Below are 20,455 nucleotides of genomic sequence, written 5' to 3'. Positions count from 1 at the left end.
TAGGTGACCATGAGGAGGAACATCTATTTGTCAGCTTTCTCTACCGGGAAGACACAAGTGTAGCACAATCAAGGCGCAACGACGTCCGGAGCCTTATGGAGCACACGAATGGACAGGGCTGTGTTCGTGTACATGCGCCTTCTGATGTCCTTGGGTCTGAGCGCTCACCTGTTGTCTTTAGGCACCAGGAACAACCTTGCAGGGCTTGTTTTTGAGGTATTCGTGCACCACTGCACGATGCACGAGCGGTACGAGTCGTGAAACGGGTGAAACATCGCGGAGCACAAGCACACAGCTACCGAGGACCACGAAACTGACGAAACTAGCCACGCCGGTCAACCCACAGCAGCGCACGCTTCGCGATAACAGCAGTTAACGAAACATGAAACGACATGCAGCGGGCTGAGCTGGCTCCGGGCCGGCGGGGCCGCACGGCGTGCGCGCGGAGACAGTCGAAGGTGAGGGGGTTGCGAGGGTAGTAAAGAGAGAGGGCGATTGGAGAGGAGGTGGCGAGGGGGAAGGGCTCGGCCACCTGGATCGGCGCGCGTGCGCGCGACGATCTACGAGGCCATGCAAGGGAAACGGATTTTGCGTTCGCCCATTACAGAGATGGCGCAAATTTCCTGTGCCACGTAAAGCCCCTGAAACTTCGTAAAGTAGTGCCACTCTCCTCCTCCGCCTTCACTCCTCCTCGTATCTCCTCTCTTTCGCGCTCCCTCCTCGACCATGGCGCCGCCTACAATGCTCGAGCGCAGCAGACGACCTTTCGCAGAGTGAATGCACGCATAGCAAGGCAGTGCTCTTTAGGCGTTGACGTTGGCTTTCCAGCTCCGTGTAACTTCGTGAACAGCATAGAATTTCTAGTCGGATACTTGTACAAATTCGGTAACGGCAGCTTTTTTTTCATTTCTTTGATAACTATTTCTTTAAAAAGTATCTGAAGGAGTGTTAACGCTGCGCGTTGACGACTGCGAATGTATCGCGTGTCCTACAATTAGGTACGCAACATTTGTCAAGGGCGTGTCGCAAAGTCTTGTTGCGAATGGTTGTAAATAACACGTTTACCATCGAATGACAACCTCTTCGCTTCCAGCAAGCCCTCAGCCTAAAGAATCCGCGCCCCCCTTACCATGTGAATTCGCGGCGCGTATGAGCTATGACGTACAAAGGCTGATGGAGATCACTGCTCTGGAGGTTCGAAAGTGTATTATTATAAGCTACACTGCCGCCAACGTGCGTGCTTGCCAATCTAAGCGCGCGCAAAGCCTCAGATGTGGGCGCTGGTGCTATAATGTTTCTCGTGTCTCAACACCGACAGAAATACCGCGGCCGATCATCGAGTCGGGACTGTGGGTACACAAGAAAATAAAATTAGTTTTTGGCATTGTGCGCGAAGCGGGAGCGCGATAACAATGCTTGACTCAATCTCAAACAAGACCACTGTGGCCTTCAGTAATTTTTTCAGGTTAATGACTTATCACGAATAACACTTCATCGTGCGTTGGTTCGTCCATTTACTAAGTGACGTACTTGTCGCGAACCGAGTTGCACTAAGGTGCATGCATTCAGGACGGTTGCACTCCCTTCGAAGTAGCATTTGCGAGACATGACTTTATTAGTGAAGTCATGATCGCGCAATGAATCCCCCCGCCATGACGCGGCCGGAATTGCGGCAAGTGAAATGATGTTTTATCCATAGGTTAAAATGATATAAAACGGCATTCGAGTTGCAAGTTAACAGTTTATTTTTACATAGATGCATTACAGATTTGCCTTTGCAGTCACAAGTCCGTGTGCACCATTTATTGTCTCATTGCGTAAATAAACGCACCAGCCTAAGAGTCCTACAGCAAGCGCGTCTCATTTAGGCATAATGACTGTAGAAACTAATAGTGGCATAGACGAGCAAGCGAACGACTATATGAGCGCGCGAACTAAACGAGCGTGCGAACGAACGAGCAAACGACTAAGCACGAACGACGACGAAACCAGCCAGGGAACGGGCGGGCGACCGCACGTTTTCTTTGCGAGTGCTCCACCGCCGCATCTTCAGCTTCGCACACATTAAAGCTCACGCGAATTAGCACATACGTCTCAATTACCTATGATGCGGTCGCTCGACGACGAACGCACCGCGTAACACGGTTTCGGGAGAGCACGCACGCTTTTCATCGGTGCCTCTGTATCGCAAATCCACCGGGCGACCGCCAACGAGGAACACGAACAAATGTGGCAAACAAAGCTAGTCTATCTAAAGAAGGCTAGTAAGTAACCACAAAAGGCAGAGAGTTGCTCTCCTGAGGCGCTTTCATGATCGAGACTGAAATTTTATCAAAAGGACTGCGCTGAATCTTAAAAATTTCGTAATCACGTTATCGCACGCAACCTCGCGTGCCCGCGAACTCAAGCCGGTTGGCTTTCCAAACGATTAAGCGCACCAAATATGACTAATACGACCACGTAGTGCGCATATAAGCAAAGCAGACGTTGCGTAAAAATCACGTTAAAGCGTGCGTACAAATGGCAACATGCACAGTGAACTGTGCAATATCTACTACGTTATTGCCCGCAGCACAATACGCAAGCCTGGCACATACAATAGTCTGAGAAAGCCACAACTTACATCACATAGTCGCGCGGAGGAAGTTGGTCGGATGTTCTCCCTCTCGATTCGGTGAAGCCATGTCTTTGTACTTAACGCGTTGCGCTTACCGGACGGTATCGCGAACATATTCTTGCCTTTGCTAAAACTATATTGACATCCAAACGCGCAGAAGGTCATGGTAACAGAAAATGACGTGAAGCGGCGTCGCACTTGCCACAAAACATCCTTCAAGGCGTTCACAACATCAAAACAACACAGAATAGGAACGGAAGGAATGCCGCCAACAAGTGCCGCTTCTCGAGCAAAGATGGCACTGAAGCGCGACTGTAAACAAACGAAGCCGGCGCAAGGGGCCACGTGATGCCATAAGGCCAATAGCGACGCGGCGTCGGCTTCGGCCACAGCGCTGGAGGAGGAGGCGGCGTTCTTCAAAGCGTGGCACTACTTTACGAAGTTTAAGGGGTTTTAGTGCCACGGAAACCGGGGAGTGTCCCCCCCCTGACCAAACCACGCTTCTGCCATGTGTGCGAGCACGGCCGCTCCATACCGGAGAAACACGTGCGCGTTTGCCATCGGGATCGAAGTAGCATGACTCGATAATCGAACTAGCGAGCTGCACGGGACCACAGTTCACAATTACCCGGGCCGTGAGCAGGGGAAGCCTGGGAAGTGCAGCCGGAGACGACCGGCGCGCACGAGCAAGGCAGGGCCTAGCAGCATGGCATCCTAGAACTAAAGAAACTATTGTCTTTTTTAGGCTTCGCGTTCACCGCCCTATTATTGCGTGTCCACACCAACGACGCCTCGACAAGGACCACATGTAGTTTCCTGGGGAAAAAGAAAGAAAGGAAAGGAAGGCTGACAACGAAGTTGCCCCTTCGCGAGTCATGCTTCCGGTGTGCGCAATGCGCAGAAAGGCCCCGCCTGGCTGCTCCAAAACGAGAGTTAAACGCTTGGAAGTCGCGAGCCTAAACCGAGCGCAATGCGGGCTCATTCCGAAAAGCAAAAGCCTAACAGAGACTTCCCCATATAAAACAAAGCGACACGAGTAGCAAAATACGGTGCGGAAAATCAGCGCGCAGAGCAAGCCTTCGCCACAAGCGAGTACAGTACACGGAATACGAGTAAGGACGACACGACGGGACTGGGCGAGGCGAGAGCTCGGTGGCTGTAACGTGAGCCCCCGCGGTGACCAAGTTACGCCAGCGGCTGAAAGCGGTGGCACCGCACGCGCGGGGGGACAAAGCGCGTCCGTTCTGGTGCATCCACACGACGGACGGCTCCGCGCAAATCTGTGCCGCGGACGCTTATTCCGCCGCCCGTCCGGCTGCGAAGCGCATCCACACGACGGACGGACTGAGCAGACGACCGCGCCGGAAAAATAAAGATGGCGGCGCCGCCCGAAGCGACTGCCGTCTGCCTCGAACCTGTCAAGTAGTCTTCGCCCGCTGTGTGGCCCGTAACTTTCAAACTGAGGCTTGTATTTGGTTTAAATTTGTGTCCAGAAGCTTCGACAGCAATGTATTCGTCATGAGTGGGCACCGTTTCCGAAAGAGATACTCAGATTCTCGGCGTGTAGGCTTAACGAGTGGCTGTATTGGCTGAACATGGCCTCGAAGATGTTGCGGCGGCCCGAGCGGATCTCAGTGACCGTAAGTTAATATGATTGCTTGTTTCTACTCATTCTAGATGGCGCCATCGGTGAAACAAAGATTTTGTCATATATGTTCTTTACTCTGAATGAAAATGAAGACCGAAAGGGAACGACGGGGGGGGGGGGGCCGCAATGGCTGTTTTGTCCGAATCGGATGATGACGGGCGCTTGTTTCATCGAAAGAGGTCTTGTTACGCTTTCGTGTCCGCGTAATCGGTGAAAGTCATGTCCCACAACGCGGGGAACTGCTCCACGAGATGTAAGAATAACAAAGTTGCCCCGTCGTTCAGGTTCATTTCAGTCGCTCTAGTGCGAGTCGCGCGTCAGCAGCGATGAAGCTGTTAAAGATCCCAAAGCCGCGCTTGTTGCCAGACTGTGGAGCTACTAGGCTAAATCCGCAGCATTCGACCCCCAAAATCCGGATGCGAAAAATAGCTCGGCATTTTCTGTCCGTGGGGGTCGCGGACGACGTGCGAACGGCACAAATCGGTGACGCGTGGTCACGTGATGCGCCGTCCGTCGCGAAAAAGACGGATTTCGTCCGTCGTGTGGATCCACCATTCTCGCGCGCAAGCAAACGCCAGGCGCGCACTGCGGGCTGACTCAAAGCGTCCGGCAGGCACTGCAGGCGGAGCCAAGGACGGAACACAGTCTTTGGGAGAGAGCTTCCAGCGGCGCGTGAAGACACGAGACGTCGACGAGGAGGCGCGGGAACGGCGAAGGCCTCGCGTCATCGTAGGGACTACCGCGTTTGCGGATCGACGCCGTCGCGGTGCGTGCTCCCCGGTTGAGCGGACGCATCCACTGGGCCGCTATTTGCGGCAGGCTGCGTTGTGCATAACAAGTGTCGTAAAAGAAAGGCAACGCCATTTGTGGTGAGGCCGGGACAGAACCAAGAGAAAACGAGCAGATCGAAGGAGGCCACGAGGCCGGAACAGGTTGTAAATGCAATGAGGCGATTTGCCTCGGGAAGCCCAACAGAGAGAACGTTTAATCGAACTTTGAAGCAAGAGCAATGAGCCTAATAAGTGATTGCGGTAGCAAGATCTGTGGCACCAGTGCGTATTGATTACCAGATGAGATGAGATTACCAGATGAGAAGAAACTTAACAGTGCCGAAACCGGATATTTAGGTGGGGATCGGGTATTTAAATCAATCACCTTAACTTAAGCCCAACTAAAATAATTCCAAACACTGCTTACGCTAATCACGCACGACCGTGATGCACGCGTATAGAAGCGCTATACGGCTCTCTCGAACAAAATAACGAAATGTTGCGAGACGTATACAAACGAGCGAAGCGCCCGCGTTTGAGTAGTTTTTACAATTGGAATTACCCGAGTGTATAATAGAGCGAAACCATTCATAAGAATTTAGGAGCGAGCCGTTTATTGTGAATGTGCGAACGCACAGTAAGTCACGCCTGCGGTTCAAGAAACTTCTGCAAAAGGGACAAGGGGGCGAATTCACTAAACTTTCCATCCGTAAGTTATCTTTGCCACAGCTTGGCACGGCAGCCTTCACTAATATCTACAGGATCAGGACCGGTTGGAATTTCCTCCCACGAACAATTCCAGCGTAACAATTTTTTGTGTATACGGGCACAGCTCCGAATTCAGGGGGCTCAACATCAAACTTACAACTAACTCAAAAAAAAAAAAAAAGAAAAATCTAATGTCACAGAAGTATATACAGGGTGTCCCACGTAACTTTAGTCAAACATTAAGGTTATGCAAATTCCACGTAGCCGGACAGAACTAAGGTAATGTTGTTTGCCGTCGCTTGGACACGCAGGTAACTTTTTTTGCATTCTACCTAATTACATAATTAGTCTTAATGAACTTCTCAAAAATTATATTTAGACGAAAAGTGTCAATGAGAAAAATTCTAGACCAACATGAAGAAAAAAAAAAAAAGCTCCTGTTGCAGCTATCTGTTGCTCAATACGTGCTACATACAAGTGTGTTTTTCCTAGCTTGAAAGAAGCCCACAAATGCGCGCAAAGTGCCCCGAGCTGCCAGTCTCGCGGCAATTTTGCGTGCATTTGTGGACTTCTTTCAAGCTAGGAAAAACACTTTTATGTAGCACGTACTGAGCAACAGAAAGCTGTAACAGGAGTTTTATATTTTTCATGTTGCTCTAGAATTTTTCTCATTGACACTTTTCATCTAATTAAAATTTTTGAGAACTTGATTGATTAAGACAAATTATGTAATTAGGTAGAATGCAAAAAAAAATGATCTGCGTATCTCCAAGCAACGGCAAACATTACCTTAGTTCTGTCCGGCTACGTGGCATTTGCATATCCTTAATGTTTGGCTAAAGTTACGCGGAACATCCTGCATACCAGAATTAGACACGGTATTGCAACTGCCTACATTTGGGCCAGATCTACACAATTTCCAGGAATAAATTTCACACAGCTAATATTTTTCACGACATAAGTAAACTGCTTCCTTGATTATGCAAAAAAGAGGTGAGGCGTGCAGACAGGACACAAGAGTAGAGAAGTGGACAACACGAACGCCGACTATCAACTGAAGGGAGCAGTGAGGCGAAAAAAGAAAGAAGACACCAAACTCACCTCTCACCTCACCTCATTTTCGCATAACGAATCCTTACCAACTAGCTCAGCTTTCTGTCGTTCTATGCTTCCATGAGCAAGTAAGTACCTCAATATTTATACAAAGCCTTCCAAGTTAAAGCATCAGTAACTTAAATAACGTTATGCTACTTAGGGACGTAAGCGGGTGAAAAAAAAAAATCTCGGGAAAATGGTTTTTTTTTTTTCGTTTTCTTTTCAACCAGGATAAAATTGAAGAAAAGAAAACAGCTTCATTGCGATGCGACTCCTTTTGACGTATATAAAACTTGGTCAAAAGAAGGGGTTTGGGAGTCTGCGAAGCACCTGGAACCATCCACGTGGTGGCAAGGACTTTGCTTCAAGCAACCCTTGAGCCCCCTCGCCTGTCGCGTATGGCAGATCCGCCCCCCCCCCCCTCCTTCTTCTACGACATGTGAAAGAAACTGGTCCGGTTTTGGAAATGTGCATACCAAGCCACGCAACAGGCTCGCAGAGGATGGCGTGCAAAAGCTGTCGTAGGAGCACTCGAACGACAATTTCCAGAAGGCTTCGTCAGCTGCAGGGCGAAGCGTTGACACATCAAGCGGAGATGAATCGGTCACAGATTGATACAAATGTCGATCTTGACTCTTTCATGTGAAGTCAATGCTTTGACGTGAAATCAAGTGCCTAGATTTTGAACCCTAAAGCTCTGCTAGAACTTTTGAGATGCATTAATGTTAACAGTTACAGTCTTTTCATTGTTAAGAGAAATAAACGTGTCGTTTTTTTTTTATAGCTCTGTGCGCCAATCGCCTTTCTTTTTTCCTCAAAAATTTTTCGTATTTCTTTTTTGAAAAAAGACATGAAAGAAAGCAGTTTTTCTTTCACGCTACCTAAATTTCGTCAAGATTTGCATCTCCAATGCTGCTACGAAAATGCTGCTTGCGCAGATGATTGATGTGCTTTCGCGGACACAATTTGCGCGAATTAGTAAACAAATATCGAATTATAAACAAATGTGAAATACGCGAGCATAGTATATATTTAGGTTATAAACTTTAAGACTACAATCGAATACAACTCAAACGCCCCATGTTGCCGAGCTTACTGTGCGGAAAAGGGTGGAGGTGGGGGCAGTTGACTTTTCTCTTGATTCCGCCTGCTCAGAGCAGGCGCGTGGACTTTACAGGCGCGCAGTTCCACCCGACATCTATTGACCCTTTTCACGGAGCAGTTTGTCCTAGAGAAAGGAGATGGCGCTTTCGGCAGCGCGCGGCACGTAGCCTCAGCGACAGCGCACGAATACGAAATCACTACCGCTTCCACCTTGCTTCTGTGCATTCAGCTGTCGGAAATGCAACTCAGTTTTCGCGAACGCACTGTGCTCCAATCGTGCCGGATTGAATCATGTGGATTGAAGACGTGTGCAGTAGTTGGCTGCAAAAATAGTGACTGGCATTATAGCTGTTTCTCAGTGGCTATGGTGTTGTGTTGGGCTGCTGAGCCCGAGGTCGCGGGATCGAATCCCGGCCACGGCGGCCGCATTTCGATGGGGGCGAAATGCGAAAACACCCGTGTACTTAGATTTAGGTGCACATTAAAGAACCCCAGGTGGTCGAAATTAGTCCTCCACTACGGCGTGCTTCATAATCAGAAAGTGGTTTTGGCACGTAAGACCCCATAAATTAATGTTTTTAATTTTTTTCCTCTCCGCTTTTCTCCCTTGCGCACACAAGACTGAGTCACCATCGTCGGCTCACCAATGTCACTACTATGCCACTACCACGCCCCTACGCTTTCACTCGCACATACAGCATGCGGCGCGTGGTCACGATGTTATCGCCCTTGGACTTTACACGGAATACGACGGCGACGGCAGGAATGCGCCTGCACACAGTGTCCATATTATTGCTATCGCAATAAAATAAGAGTATCCGGGAACTGAAGCACCCCGTGAGCCATTACTTTCCGCAAAAGAAGGAACAAAATCGAACTTTCACCATGCGAAAATCCGCTGCACCACAACAATGTCTTTCTTTTTTTGTGGGGGCGGGGGCACCGAAATGAAACACACACACACACACACACACACACACACACACACACACACACACACACACACACACACACACACACACACACACACACACACACACACACACACACACACACACACACACACACACACACACACAAGAAAGCATGTTTGCCGCAATCGAACGCCTACTTTGGGCCCCTATAATGTGGCTACCGAAAGAATACCGAAGAAAACGTGAGACATTTGGTCCACAGAGAAGCATACGCATACTGCTCGGCATCCTATACCGGGGAGACAAGACTTTCCGGAGAGGTTGCGCTCAAGCGAACGCGTTGCAATCCGTCGAGTCCCCACAGTGATGGCGGCGAGCGACCATTGTTTCTTTTTCTCGTCTGCTAGCCAGAAAGCGTCCAAAATTCTGCCAGGTCCAAATCCACAAAAGTAGCCGCACGGTGGACGGGGCAACACGAGAAAAACGCATGCGCTCTGGCTGGCTCTAGCAGCACGCGGGTAGCGAGAACAAGAAAATTGAAGAGGCTCAATGTGGGGGGTCCTCGCGAATAAAAGTGAAAGTAGCAAAAAAATAAGTAAGAATGTGATTACCTTTGCTGGCTTTAGTGTCTTGACATGGATGCTTTGGCGCAGGTGAAAAAAATGTTGATATTCTTTTCTGTGACATGACGACACAAATGAACCACCACAACGCTTCGTCTCATCGGACCTAGCTGCGCGCTTTGTCAACTTGTCTGATAGTGTGTTGATTTCACTTGCCTCGTTGTATGGTCCGATCTACGACTTCAGAGAAGTCAATGCACCTTGGCGTCAAATGTTTATAACAACATTAAACCCACAAAGTTCCGGAATGGAATATCAAAAGCACGACTTTGGGAATTTCATTGCAACTTTCGCACCAAAAGTATATGAGAACTCTATACCCATAATGATTCCGAATTTAAATTCATGCACTCCGTAGATTCTGCGGCCTCCCCGATATACCGCGACGAGCCCGCTCGCCATCAAAACGACCTTGAAACTTTGTGCCCGGATGGAGCTCCTTGCGTCACGTGACTCTCGGTGCATGGGCGTTGCCGCTAAATCCAGCCAGAGTTCGCAATGTTCGCGCTGAAATGTCTTTTCGAGCGTCAAATATACATTCTCTACGAAATCCAGAATGATTTCCGGCGCGGGGGTTTGTTTTTGTCGGCGGTGCATGACAGGACGAAAAATTTCGGGGTGGGGCTGAAGCCCCGGTCATAAGACCCCCCCCCCCCCTCCTGCTATGCCCCTGCTTAGAATGGAATAAATAATTTTTAAGCAACCGTTCACAATCAGTTTTTGTCAACAATCGAACATCTAACTCTAGCCCTGCGGCCTCAGGCGTCCAGTCCCTCAAGGGTCCGTCATTGGTCCATTTCTATTTCTAATTCACATTAATGACCTACCAATGCATGTACTTTCGAACATCCATATGTTTGCAGACAAGTGCGTAATTTAACGTAAAATTAAGAGCGTTTTCGTCTCTTAAGAACGACCTTCGAAGTGTTCATGAATGGTGTAACCTTTGGCTAATGGAACTAAGCCCTAACAAATGTAAGACTGTCTCCTTCCACCGCCGTAGAAATCCACTTGTTTTCTCGTACGAAATCACTGACGCCAACCTTGAACTAGTTCCTTCCTACGAATATTTCGGAGTAACTCTTTGTAGTGCTTTAACCTGTGCAACGCACCTTACGAACATCATTTCATCTAACAAAACACTGGGGTTTCTGAAATGCGCTTTGCGCCACGCCCCAAAGAAATGTAACATCACTAGCCTATCAGACTCTTGTCAGGACGAAATTAGAATAGGCATCCCCCATTCGGAAACCGCGTCAAGTATATCTCATCAATCAACTCGAATCGCCTCAAAATCGAGCTACAAGATTTATTCCTTCGGAGTACTCTTACGACGTCAGCAAATCGGCCCTGAAAACAGAATTGGTTTATCATAGCTTGCATCTCGTCGCCGCATTGCTAGTCTTTGTTGTATTTTTTCACAAGTTCTTTTCCAGCTCACTCGACAAGTCACCATACAATCTCTCCCCGGCACGCATCTCAAGTCGCAGCGGCCACCCACATTAAGGCGCGCACGCGTACGCGCACCGTCACTTCTTCGTCTTCATTCTCTTTTTTTTTTCATGCAGCGACAGACTGGAACGCCCTTTCTAATGAAATCAGTCATAACCAGTCCTTCCACATTTTTGAACACCGTAACAAATTGCCTTGCACTGTAATAAAAATATGGCTTTCAATTTTTCATGTATGTACCGACCCCTTATGTAACACCCCTTCAATTAGGTCCGTAATCAAATGAGATGAAAAAAAGGCATCTTGTCAGGACTCCTCGCCACCACCTAGCCTCTCTACAAGCGGACAGACAGCACACTTCTTTCAGCCAAACGACAACTGCACATGGTGATTCATTATCAGCTTGTTTCACTCCTGCTGCGAGACCTTCGATTCCTCTATGGTGCCTCGCTCAACCAAAAATTAACCTGACAGTAAATGGCATCACGAAAAAAGCTGATCCATCATCACCAGCCCTTAGATAGCTGACGTTACTACTTTTGCACCAGAACTACCGTGACTCTACGCTTATCTACACTGATGAATATGTCCCTCTAAACAGCTCCGCTGTGGCAGTTGTGATGCCAGCGAAAGTTACAACCATCAAATTTAAGACGGCTCATGCGACAGCGTCGACGGCAACAGAGCTCGCAGCGCTCCTTACCGCCCTTCATTGCATCGGTGATGAACCGCTCCACAAGTGGACGATCTTCTGCGATTCAAAGGCGGCACTGCAGTCGCTACTGTCACCTTTACTACGCGAACCGCACGAACAGCTAGTATTTCAGATTGCAGAGACGATCCACCATATAAGTGATGCAGGCCATGAAATAATCACTTATTAGGTCCAATGGCTTCCAAGTCACTGTGGGATTATCGGCAATGAACGGGCCGATCAAGCTGCCCGTTCAGCCCATACTGAATACCACCACGTACCTACACCGCTTTCTAGAACTGAAGCAGCACGGAAGCTGCGCCTGCTTGCTCGCCAGTGCACCATGACGCAATGTAATGAGCCAAATTTCAGGAATTCCCGACTACGCTCCCTTGATCCCACATTAAGCCTTCCGAGTCCCATCAAAGCTTCGCTGTGGGAACGCCACGCTTCTGTATCGACTGTGGTTGGGCGTTGCTTTTACCAAAGCTTATGCGTTCTGCATAGAGACGGCCGACACCGCAACCTGTGACCACTGCGACCATGAAGCATCCATTGGCCGTATTTTGTGCGACTGCCCGCAGTACAGTCCACAGAGAGGATCCCTTCACCACGAACTCAACCAGCTGGGCGATCGGCCACTATCGGAAGAAGGAATTCTGCACCATCAACAGGACCTAACGTCACAGAATACATCCGTGCAAGCGCTGCTGCGTTTATTGCGATCTACCGGCCTTTGTGAAAGTCTCTAACTGGAACGCCGTTCGTGTCTGTGTCTCTGTGTGTCCATCTTTTTTAACCCTTTCCTCTATATCCTCTTTCTATTCCTATCTCCCAACGCCAGTGTAGGGTAGCAAACTGGAGACTAATATCTGGTTAACCCCTCCCTGCCTTCATCGCTCTCTCTCTAAATCTAACATACGAGCTTTTTTTTTTCTTCATTCCATTCTCTATCGAAACGCAGCAGCTAAGCCACTGCGGCGATGGAACCTGCGACAAGGATAACGACAGTCTTCAGCTCTGTAAGGTAAACATATTCCGTCCGCCCCGTAATTATTATATTATTAATTTTCTTATTAGCCAGACAATGGCAGCATAATTTTAGGTCAACTGCTGTAGGTTTCCGTATTAAATGTATTTACTGAAAGCAAAATGGCCTGTATAATTCACTCGTATCTACCCTACGAAAGAGATATTGAGATTGAAGAATGGGAGTCTAAGGAATGTAGGCCAAAGCCGGTCGATCAGCCGCAAGTCGAATGGGTCCCCAGTGAAGAAAAAAAAAAAAAAAACCTCACGGTGCTCGCATTCACACGGCTTGCAATGCAATCTGTAAGGTCGCTTTTATTAACGGGCGCAACTTACGCTTACAGGAGCACTGATATTGTACCACTTGCTTCATTTCCACTATTTCCAGCGCACGATTTCAAACCTCTGGCAGATAGCGCAGTTCCGTCTTTGCGGACAATCCCGGTGAAGAGACAGAACTGCGGTATTTGCGAAAAGTGGTATTCTCTTTATTTCTTTTTTAGGGGTTGGAGGAGAAGGGTGAGGAGTTGTCAAAAATGGAAATAAAACAAATGGTATAACGCGACAAACAAACAAGCACAACAACCACATTATTTTGAGTGTGTGTGTGTGTGTGTGTGTGTGTGTGCTTGTTGCTTACTTTTCTGCAAAAAAGCAAGATGATTGCTGATAACGCACTTCGCCACTTCACAAACCCAATTCATCAAGACAATGCCATTATTCCAATGTTTTACTGATAATTTCGGGTCATTTGGAATGATGATCAAAAGCAAAACTATTCGGTCGAGCTCGAAAGGCCGTCTAAATGCTACGCAAGGAACAACCTCTCGCTTCAACGAACGGAAGGGAGAGCTTGCTGCCAATACATGGTCAGCCAAAACCTCTTATCGAGCGTCGAAACATTCCTATATTTCCTTACTTTTTTATTATAACGTCTTCAGAATCAGCTCCTAGGACATCGCTACCTTTTAAACCATGATACCACTTCCGAAGTGCAACGCAGGAAAGAACGAAGACCAGGGCACAAATAAAAGCCACAATCCGACTCACCTTCTTTGGTGGTGAAGCTGACCACGGGGGTGTCGTTGACCTCGACAATGACGTCGCCCGCTTCGAGCTGCAAACGGGAGACAGCGGGAACGACCGACATAAGTTACTTACGCCGAACAAACCGTGGGGGCCAAAACAATAACACTTTCAAAACGCGAACATAAAAAAAAAAGACCGAAACGAAACTTGGCCAGCAACAGTAGCCACACGCGCGCACAGCGAGAGGGGAAAAAAAAAAAAAAGCAGAAAAGCAGACAGTGGCGCCTTTAGCTCAGACGCGCTTATGTATAGTACGCTCAAGTTTTCCTCGCACGACAGCGAGAACCCATCTGCGACGCTAGTCTGGACGGTGGCGTATGGTGAAGATGCCGGCGAAGGCGCAAGAAAAATGGCGTAACGACAGCACTGCAAGGGACAAGCACACTAACAAGTGAACATATGAAAGGCGGGGGAAAAAAGGCAAACAAAACGAGCGAGCGAGGGCATATCGCGGCCAGTAGCAACGGTTCAAGACAAATTGCATTACTCGGCGACCGGCGGCGACGACGATTGCGTCTACCAGAGTCCAGCGCCGGCGCGTCGACCGAAGAAGCCCCGCTCCGAGGTTTTTTGCCCGGAGGGTGAGCTACTCCTTCACGGACAGAGATAAAAAACGAAAGTGAAATCACGAAAGGAGAAGAAAGAACGCTCGAAGCCGCGAAACCACGATGGACCAAAGAGGCGACGTCAGGCCACGTAGCCACGGAAAGTGCATCCCGTGTCCATCGTGAGCCGACGTCAGGCGCTCGAACTCTTGAGCGTTGACGCGAAGCCACGTCTCGCGACGCTAGGACGGACATCAATCAACGAAAACTCCGTCGCGGGCGATTGGTTTTGACAAGCAGCATGTATGCTCAGTCCGAAGCAGGGACAATCGCTTTTGTGACCACAGGTGGACAGCCTGTCCCAATTTTAGAGCCTTTTTCTCGCATCACAAGCCCTCCTCGGCCACCCCGCACTTACCGAATTAGTTATTCCAGCGCCTCCCTCACCTTCAAATTTTAACAACAAAGCGCCCGCAAACCCCACACCATCACACTAAAGCAATAAGTATTCTCTTGTGTGACATGAGAAAGTTCCACTGATCTTTTTTTCTAGCCGACCGCACTAAATAATGAACGTATAATAGAAACTTTCCCTTGTAATAAAAATGTACTGAACTAGCCGATTGCAAACCACACTGTGGATAATGATGTGTAATGTATAAAATCCATTCTTATAACAGTAAAAATGTAGAGATATCTCCGTGATCTGAAACTTCAATGCCCGTTTCGCAGCTGCCTTCCTATTGGAAGTAAAAATACGAAAGCGCTCTCGCGTTGCTTTGTCGTCTTTCCCCCTAATTTCTACATTCCGTTTAATTAGACAACCATTCAAGCATTCATGAAGAAAGCCATTACACGAAACATTAAGTAATGGTTACAGCGAAAGTTACTTCGTTGATATACGCATGAGAATACGACTGTAAGGCTAGTTTTGATTCGCGATCATGCGCTGCAGCTTCCGTGTTCATGTGTATTTTACCCTAATGTGTGTTGGTCCCAGTGGCAGAAGTCTGATATATGCTGAACTGTCGACAGCGTTATTACAATGAAGAGGAGCCATCTTCCACATAGTGGAAACTTCGAATTGTTTGTGCTATATATATGTATTTATAGTACAAGCAATTCGAAATATATGGAAACTAAAAGAAGGGGAACCGATCGGTCCGGTTTCAGTAAGTCACAACCACATAAAGCCAACAAAATATGACAACAAAGAGAGCATAGTGGACAATTACTTGTTCATTTGAATGAAACGTAGAAATTATACATACGGAGAACTGAAAGAGGATGAAAAGAAATGAAAAAAACTGGCCTAAAGTGGGACACGAACCCACGTCTTCAGATTACGCGTGCGATGCTCTTACCAAATGAGCGACCGCAGCGCCGTTTGACCATCCACTTCTTTCTTTGGTATTGATGTATGTGTACTAGTTACCTCTGGGATCGAGTATTTGCCAGCGTCACCACTCACGGCCTTAGCGGCGGATGTAGAACATCCTTTCTGACGCAAGGTGTCATGTGATAAAACTTCATGTGCTACCTGAAGGCATCAAAAGCTGCCGGAGACGAAACCCTGGGTACTCATCTTAAAACTTATTGTGCGCAAACAAACAGGGACGAAGAATAGTCTGAAAGGTCGCCCTAGCACGCATTTGGCAATGCATTGCCAAGAACATGATTGCTCCCCCTGTCTTAGTAGCACCAGCATTTTGTATAGGAATAGGAATCAAACCGCGAGGGAAATCGTGGAAGCACACTGAATTGAAAAACAAAAAGAAACATGCATCAGCCATCCATCGGTTTCATTGTTGGATAAAGAAAATTCACTTCTATCATCACATCTTTAACAAATTTTATCGTAAGTGGTTGTTTCATGCACCTTGCTGTTTTTATGTTGACCGGGTGGCTTTGGTCCACGTCTTTGTTTTTTATCACAAGTGTTATATGTACTATAGACGTGCTCTGTTGACTAGATCGCGCAGATCTGTGGGTATTTAAGCAGGTGGTTCTTCAAAAATAAAACCAGTTGTTAGAAAGCGCTCGTCCCTGTTTGTTTGCGCACAATAAGTTTCAAGATGAATCTGTTCCAACTAGGCCGACTCGCAGTCTTGCCCTGGGTATTGTTACGATGGGCCTGCAAGGGTACTCCTCTGCAAAGCTATCTCAGCCGAATTCAGGTGCTTCGATTGACCCGCGGTGGTGGCGCCCTTCAGAGAACCGGCGAAGACGACAGCGCTAACTGCTCATGAACTTCCTTCGGAGAATTGGAGACCACGGCAGCGTTAATCCACCATGCGCCTTCTTCGCAGAGTCGGCGACGGCAGCAGGGATGGCCCTGCTTGGCGGACCGTGTATTGTTGGTTGATTTGCTGTGGCCTTCACGGTCTCTTTGCAGCAAAAGGGTGCTTTGCGGTACGTTTTTCCTCGGGCCCTAGGATTCGTCACAGTCTGCTGACAATCGTGGCGACTACCGGAGAAAGCAATCTCTAGAATTAAGAGGCGCCGGCTGGGGCAAGCGTGACCATCTGGCTACGAGGACCCGCTCAACTCGGGTTCTGGGAATCCAAAGTGCGTATGTGAGTGTGTGAGCCCTCCCCTTCAAAAGGCGGGTCGACTACGCCCCAACGACTGTGGACGGTCCTAAAGCCCCTCCATACACGTTTCCGCCGAACAGGTTAAGTACCGCCAACCTGCCCTCCTCCTCCACGCTCCTCTCCCACTCACCCCTTAGCTTCCGGCGGCAAGCGGAACTTACGTAGCTGCTGCTTCCTGTTACGAGTGGAAGTGACGCTTTGTTTTTTAGCGTTCACTTTCGCGTCGCTGGAAAGGCTTTAATTGCACGAGCTGCGGTTGAAACTGTGAATGTGATTCCATCCAAGAACGACCGCCTACTGTAACCAGCGATCTGCTCGTGTTCGCTGCTTCGCGTCAACCTGCAACGGATTGTGGCACGAGCGACAACGTACAGTAGAACGTAGTGCCTAGGCGCTTGGATACCACTGCTGTTTTTCGTGCATTTGGAAAACAGCGACCGCGAACTACTACTTCAGCGGAATACACAGCTTGTCCCCTTTGAATTCTTCTTATGGTGACTGTCACAGCTCTGCTAAGCACGCGCGGGCGTCTCACCATCGTCCAACGGCAGTCAACGCGGAAATTCCCGCAGCGCAAGTCCAGGAAGTGGAAACGCCGGAACCGGAAATTTTTAAACCGGAAATGCCGGAACCGGAAATACCGGAACCGGATTTGGTGTGAGGGGAAAATGCGGCGCACAACAAAGGTTGTCGCTACTTAAGAAAGCGGCGGTGGCGCGTGGATGTAGGGGCTTTAGACGGTCCGATTGGACTAAAGTTGGACAGGAGTTTTCCCTCCCCTAGGGATCTAGGGAGGACAGAGGCTTTTTAAGCAGCAGTTTGTCGGCTGCTAGGGTGTGCTCGTGCTCGAGAAGCAGTGTGCTTGGAGCTGTGTGCTGGGGTGCTGTATGCTTCGTCTTGCGTGGTCCATTTGGGAGTCACGCCAGACTGTCGAATGTATCTCTTGTTTTAATGCTAATATGTAAATAAACCTTGCACGCCTAGTTCCAAACGAAGAGCCAGGTCCTCCCTACGACCACAACTCCGACAGTATGTAATGAACGACAACGAAGGGAACCGATCGATCGGACCCGGTTTTGGGTAGTCGAAACTCTCTCTCTCTACTATATATATGTATAATATATTGTCACGATCGAATCCAGGTCACGGCGGTCGCATTTCGATGGGGCGAAATGCAAGAACACCATAGTACTTAGATTTAGGTGTACGTTAAAGAACCCAAGGCCGCTATTTTGTAGCGATGCCTTATGCCTTATTTTATGCTATTCTTATCATCCAACGCACACGGCCGCCTGATCGCGTTGATAATGTGGGCAGACCGTCGCTCTGACCAGTGCCAAGCGCGAAAAGCCTGAAAAGGCATAGACTCGGTAAAGGCATCGCTACAAAATACCGGCCCAGGTGGTCCAACTGTCCGGAGTTCCTCACTACGACGTGCCTCATAATCACAGCGTGGTTCTGGCACGTAAAACCCCACAATACTATATATATATATTATGTGTGTTTATGTCCCAAGCGTCCCAAGTTCCCAGTGTACGCGTCAAACGGGAGAAACTATTCCGCCAAAAACAAAGTAAAACTGAAAGCAGCGACCGCGTATCCTACTTTCGGGTGCGCAACATAAAAGTGCTTTGCAATAAATGTCCAACAGGCCGCAGTGTTTAGAATTATCGATAACGCTGAGCTCAAATAAAATACCTCGCTTCATGAAGTAAACGCTACAATTAACTAGGAAATCTAAAGAACAAATGAAAGTAAAGCGGACTGAATTTGACGCATCAAAAATTGCGCCTGACAAAGCTGGTGCGTGAACTTTACTGCAGCCCCGTGCGATACTTACAGTTGAAAGCCCTAAGGTCTCGCGCTGAGAATTTATACACCTACTGCATCCTGCGGGGACAGGTAGCTGTCACCCGTGACCAAGCGGCTTGCAGCGTACGCATGCCATATTCATAAATAGTGGACCGGGCGTCGCGAGGCCAGAGCACCGGAAAGTGCCGATAAGAAAGCGGACGCGGGCCCGCGGTAGCTGCAAGCGGGCGGGCACACCGACTGGTGCATTCGTTTGGCCGGCGGCGGCAAAATAAAGTCGGGGCACGACAGCACTCAGTTTTTAATGCCACACACAGGCCAAGAGCCCGAGGCCGCCAGGCACTTTTTGTTTTTTTCAAGTAGCGGTACCGAGTCGTGTTTTCTCTCTAACATACTCGGCACCTACTTTCCTAGTAACGAGCAGTTCGCCGCGGGAGAGAGCCTCGGCCGCCGACCCTGACTATACTGCCCCTCCGAATAATTACGCGATGCCCCGCTCGAATGTGTGGCTACATGCGACTGCGCCCGCTGAAAAGCCAGTCGCTCTCTACTCACCACGTGCACGGTGATAGTATAGCACGCTGATAGCTTGGAGGCAACTCACTTTCGAGCAAGTTCGCGGCACTCGATGAGGCAGGTGGCAATGCTTGTCAAACGTGCGACGCTTCCCAGCTCTTATAGTCCCTTGGCCAGTTAAAGCCACGAAATAAGGCCCTGTATACCATGGTAGGAGACATTTCACATGGTCCCGCAACGTATCTCAAGGGGGGGATCGAACCGTCAGTGCTAGATTTGCGCACTTACATGAGAAAGCACCCCTTAGGCGAAAACGTAGGTATACTGAAACGGCGTGGTATACGACACGCCAAAGGTTCCCGAGGTTAGAGCAGATGATTCGTGGCACTCGGGGAAATCCTTCCACAAGCGATACGGACTTATTAGGTACACCCCTACATTAGCAGAGGCAAACAATGCTTAAAAAAAGTCGGTTTCGCCCGAAAGGAGAAGCATCCATTAAGATAGCAAATTTGTAGACAACTTTACGAAGTGAGGATAGTAGTTTTATTGGCCGTATAAACTTTGAAACATTCGCTTACTAACTGAATTAACAAGCATGCTGTCATTGCGTACAAAAAAAAAAACATGAACACATCACGCCTGACGACCCCGGACACTCGCAGTCAAAACGCTGACGTGAGGAGGCGCTGCAGCAGCAGCGAGCGAAGTGACCTTCGTGCCGTCTATCGCTTCAACTCAAACTGAGCGGCGAGAAAACAGCACGTAGAAAGGCATGAGTCGTCTGCAGATCACTTTCGAGGATACGGCTCGCAAAGTACGCAGTTGCTAGCGGAGTAGACGCCCCCCTCCCTCCCGCGCTGCCTCCCCGCTTTCCTCCCTATCGCTCCCAAGATTGAGCAGCGATCGTCAGTTCCTCTTGCGCCCGGCCGTGAAATACGCAGTTGCTGTCGGCGCGCAAAGCCGCCCCCCTCATACCTCCCCCCATCCCCCACAGCCTTTCGCACGACTAAAGACGCCGCGTTTGCTCGGCCCTTTCCGCCTTCACGCACGCCAGAGGGAGCCGCAATCGTTTCCATCTGGCGCGCTTTCACATTTGCGTGCTTTCACTGGCACATACAGCATACGGTGCGCGGCGATGGCGTTATCGCCCTTAGAGTTTATACGGAACATCACGGCGACGCCGACAGGGAAAATGCGCCTGGCGTGTTCATATAATTGCTATCGCAATAAAATTAAAAAGTT

At 48.9% G+C, this 20,455-nt stretch overlaps 1 protein-coding gene across 4 annotated transcripts in view; it reads right to left on the bottom strand.

The window, feature by feature from the left end:
• The window catches only part of LOC142585764 (PH and SEC7 domain-containing protein 1-like), a 472,093-nt gene that overhangs the window by 234,736 nt on the left and 216,902 nt on the right, over positions 1–20,455 (bottom strand). For 2 of the 4 annotated variants that reach the window (XM_075696783.1, XM_075696756.1), the window contains exon 2: positions 13,705–13,771. The exons of 1 other annotated variant lie outside the window; for it this stretch is intronic. In XM_075696783.1, coding sequence (XP_075552898.1) covers positions 13,705–13,771 — 67 coding nt within the window. Of the gene's footprint in view, positions 1–13,704; positions 13,772–14,230; positions 14,291–20,455 lie in introns of those variants that run through there. One more of the 4 variants, XM_075696764.1, reaches the window with a different exon arrangement.

This window comes from Dermacentor variabilis, chromosome 1, assembly GCF_050947875.1.
Source record: "Dermacentor variabilis isolate Ectoservices chromosome 1, ASM5094787v1, whole genome shotgun sequence".
NCBI classification, from domain to species: domain Eukaryota; kingdom Metazoa; phylum Arthropoda; class Arachnida; order Ixodida; family Ixodidae; genus Dermacentor; species Dermacentor variabilis.
This window is presented reverse-complemented; position numbering and strand designations above follow the sequence as displayed.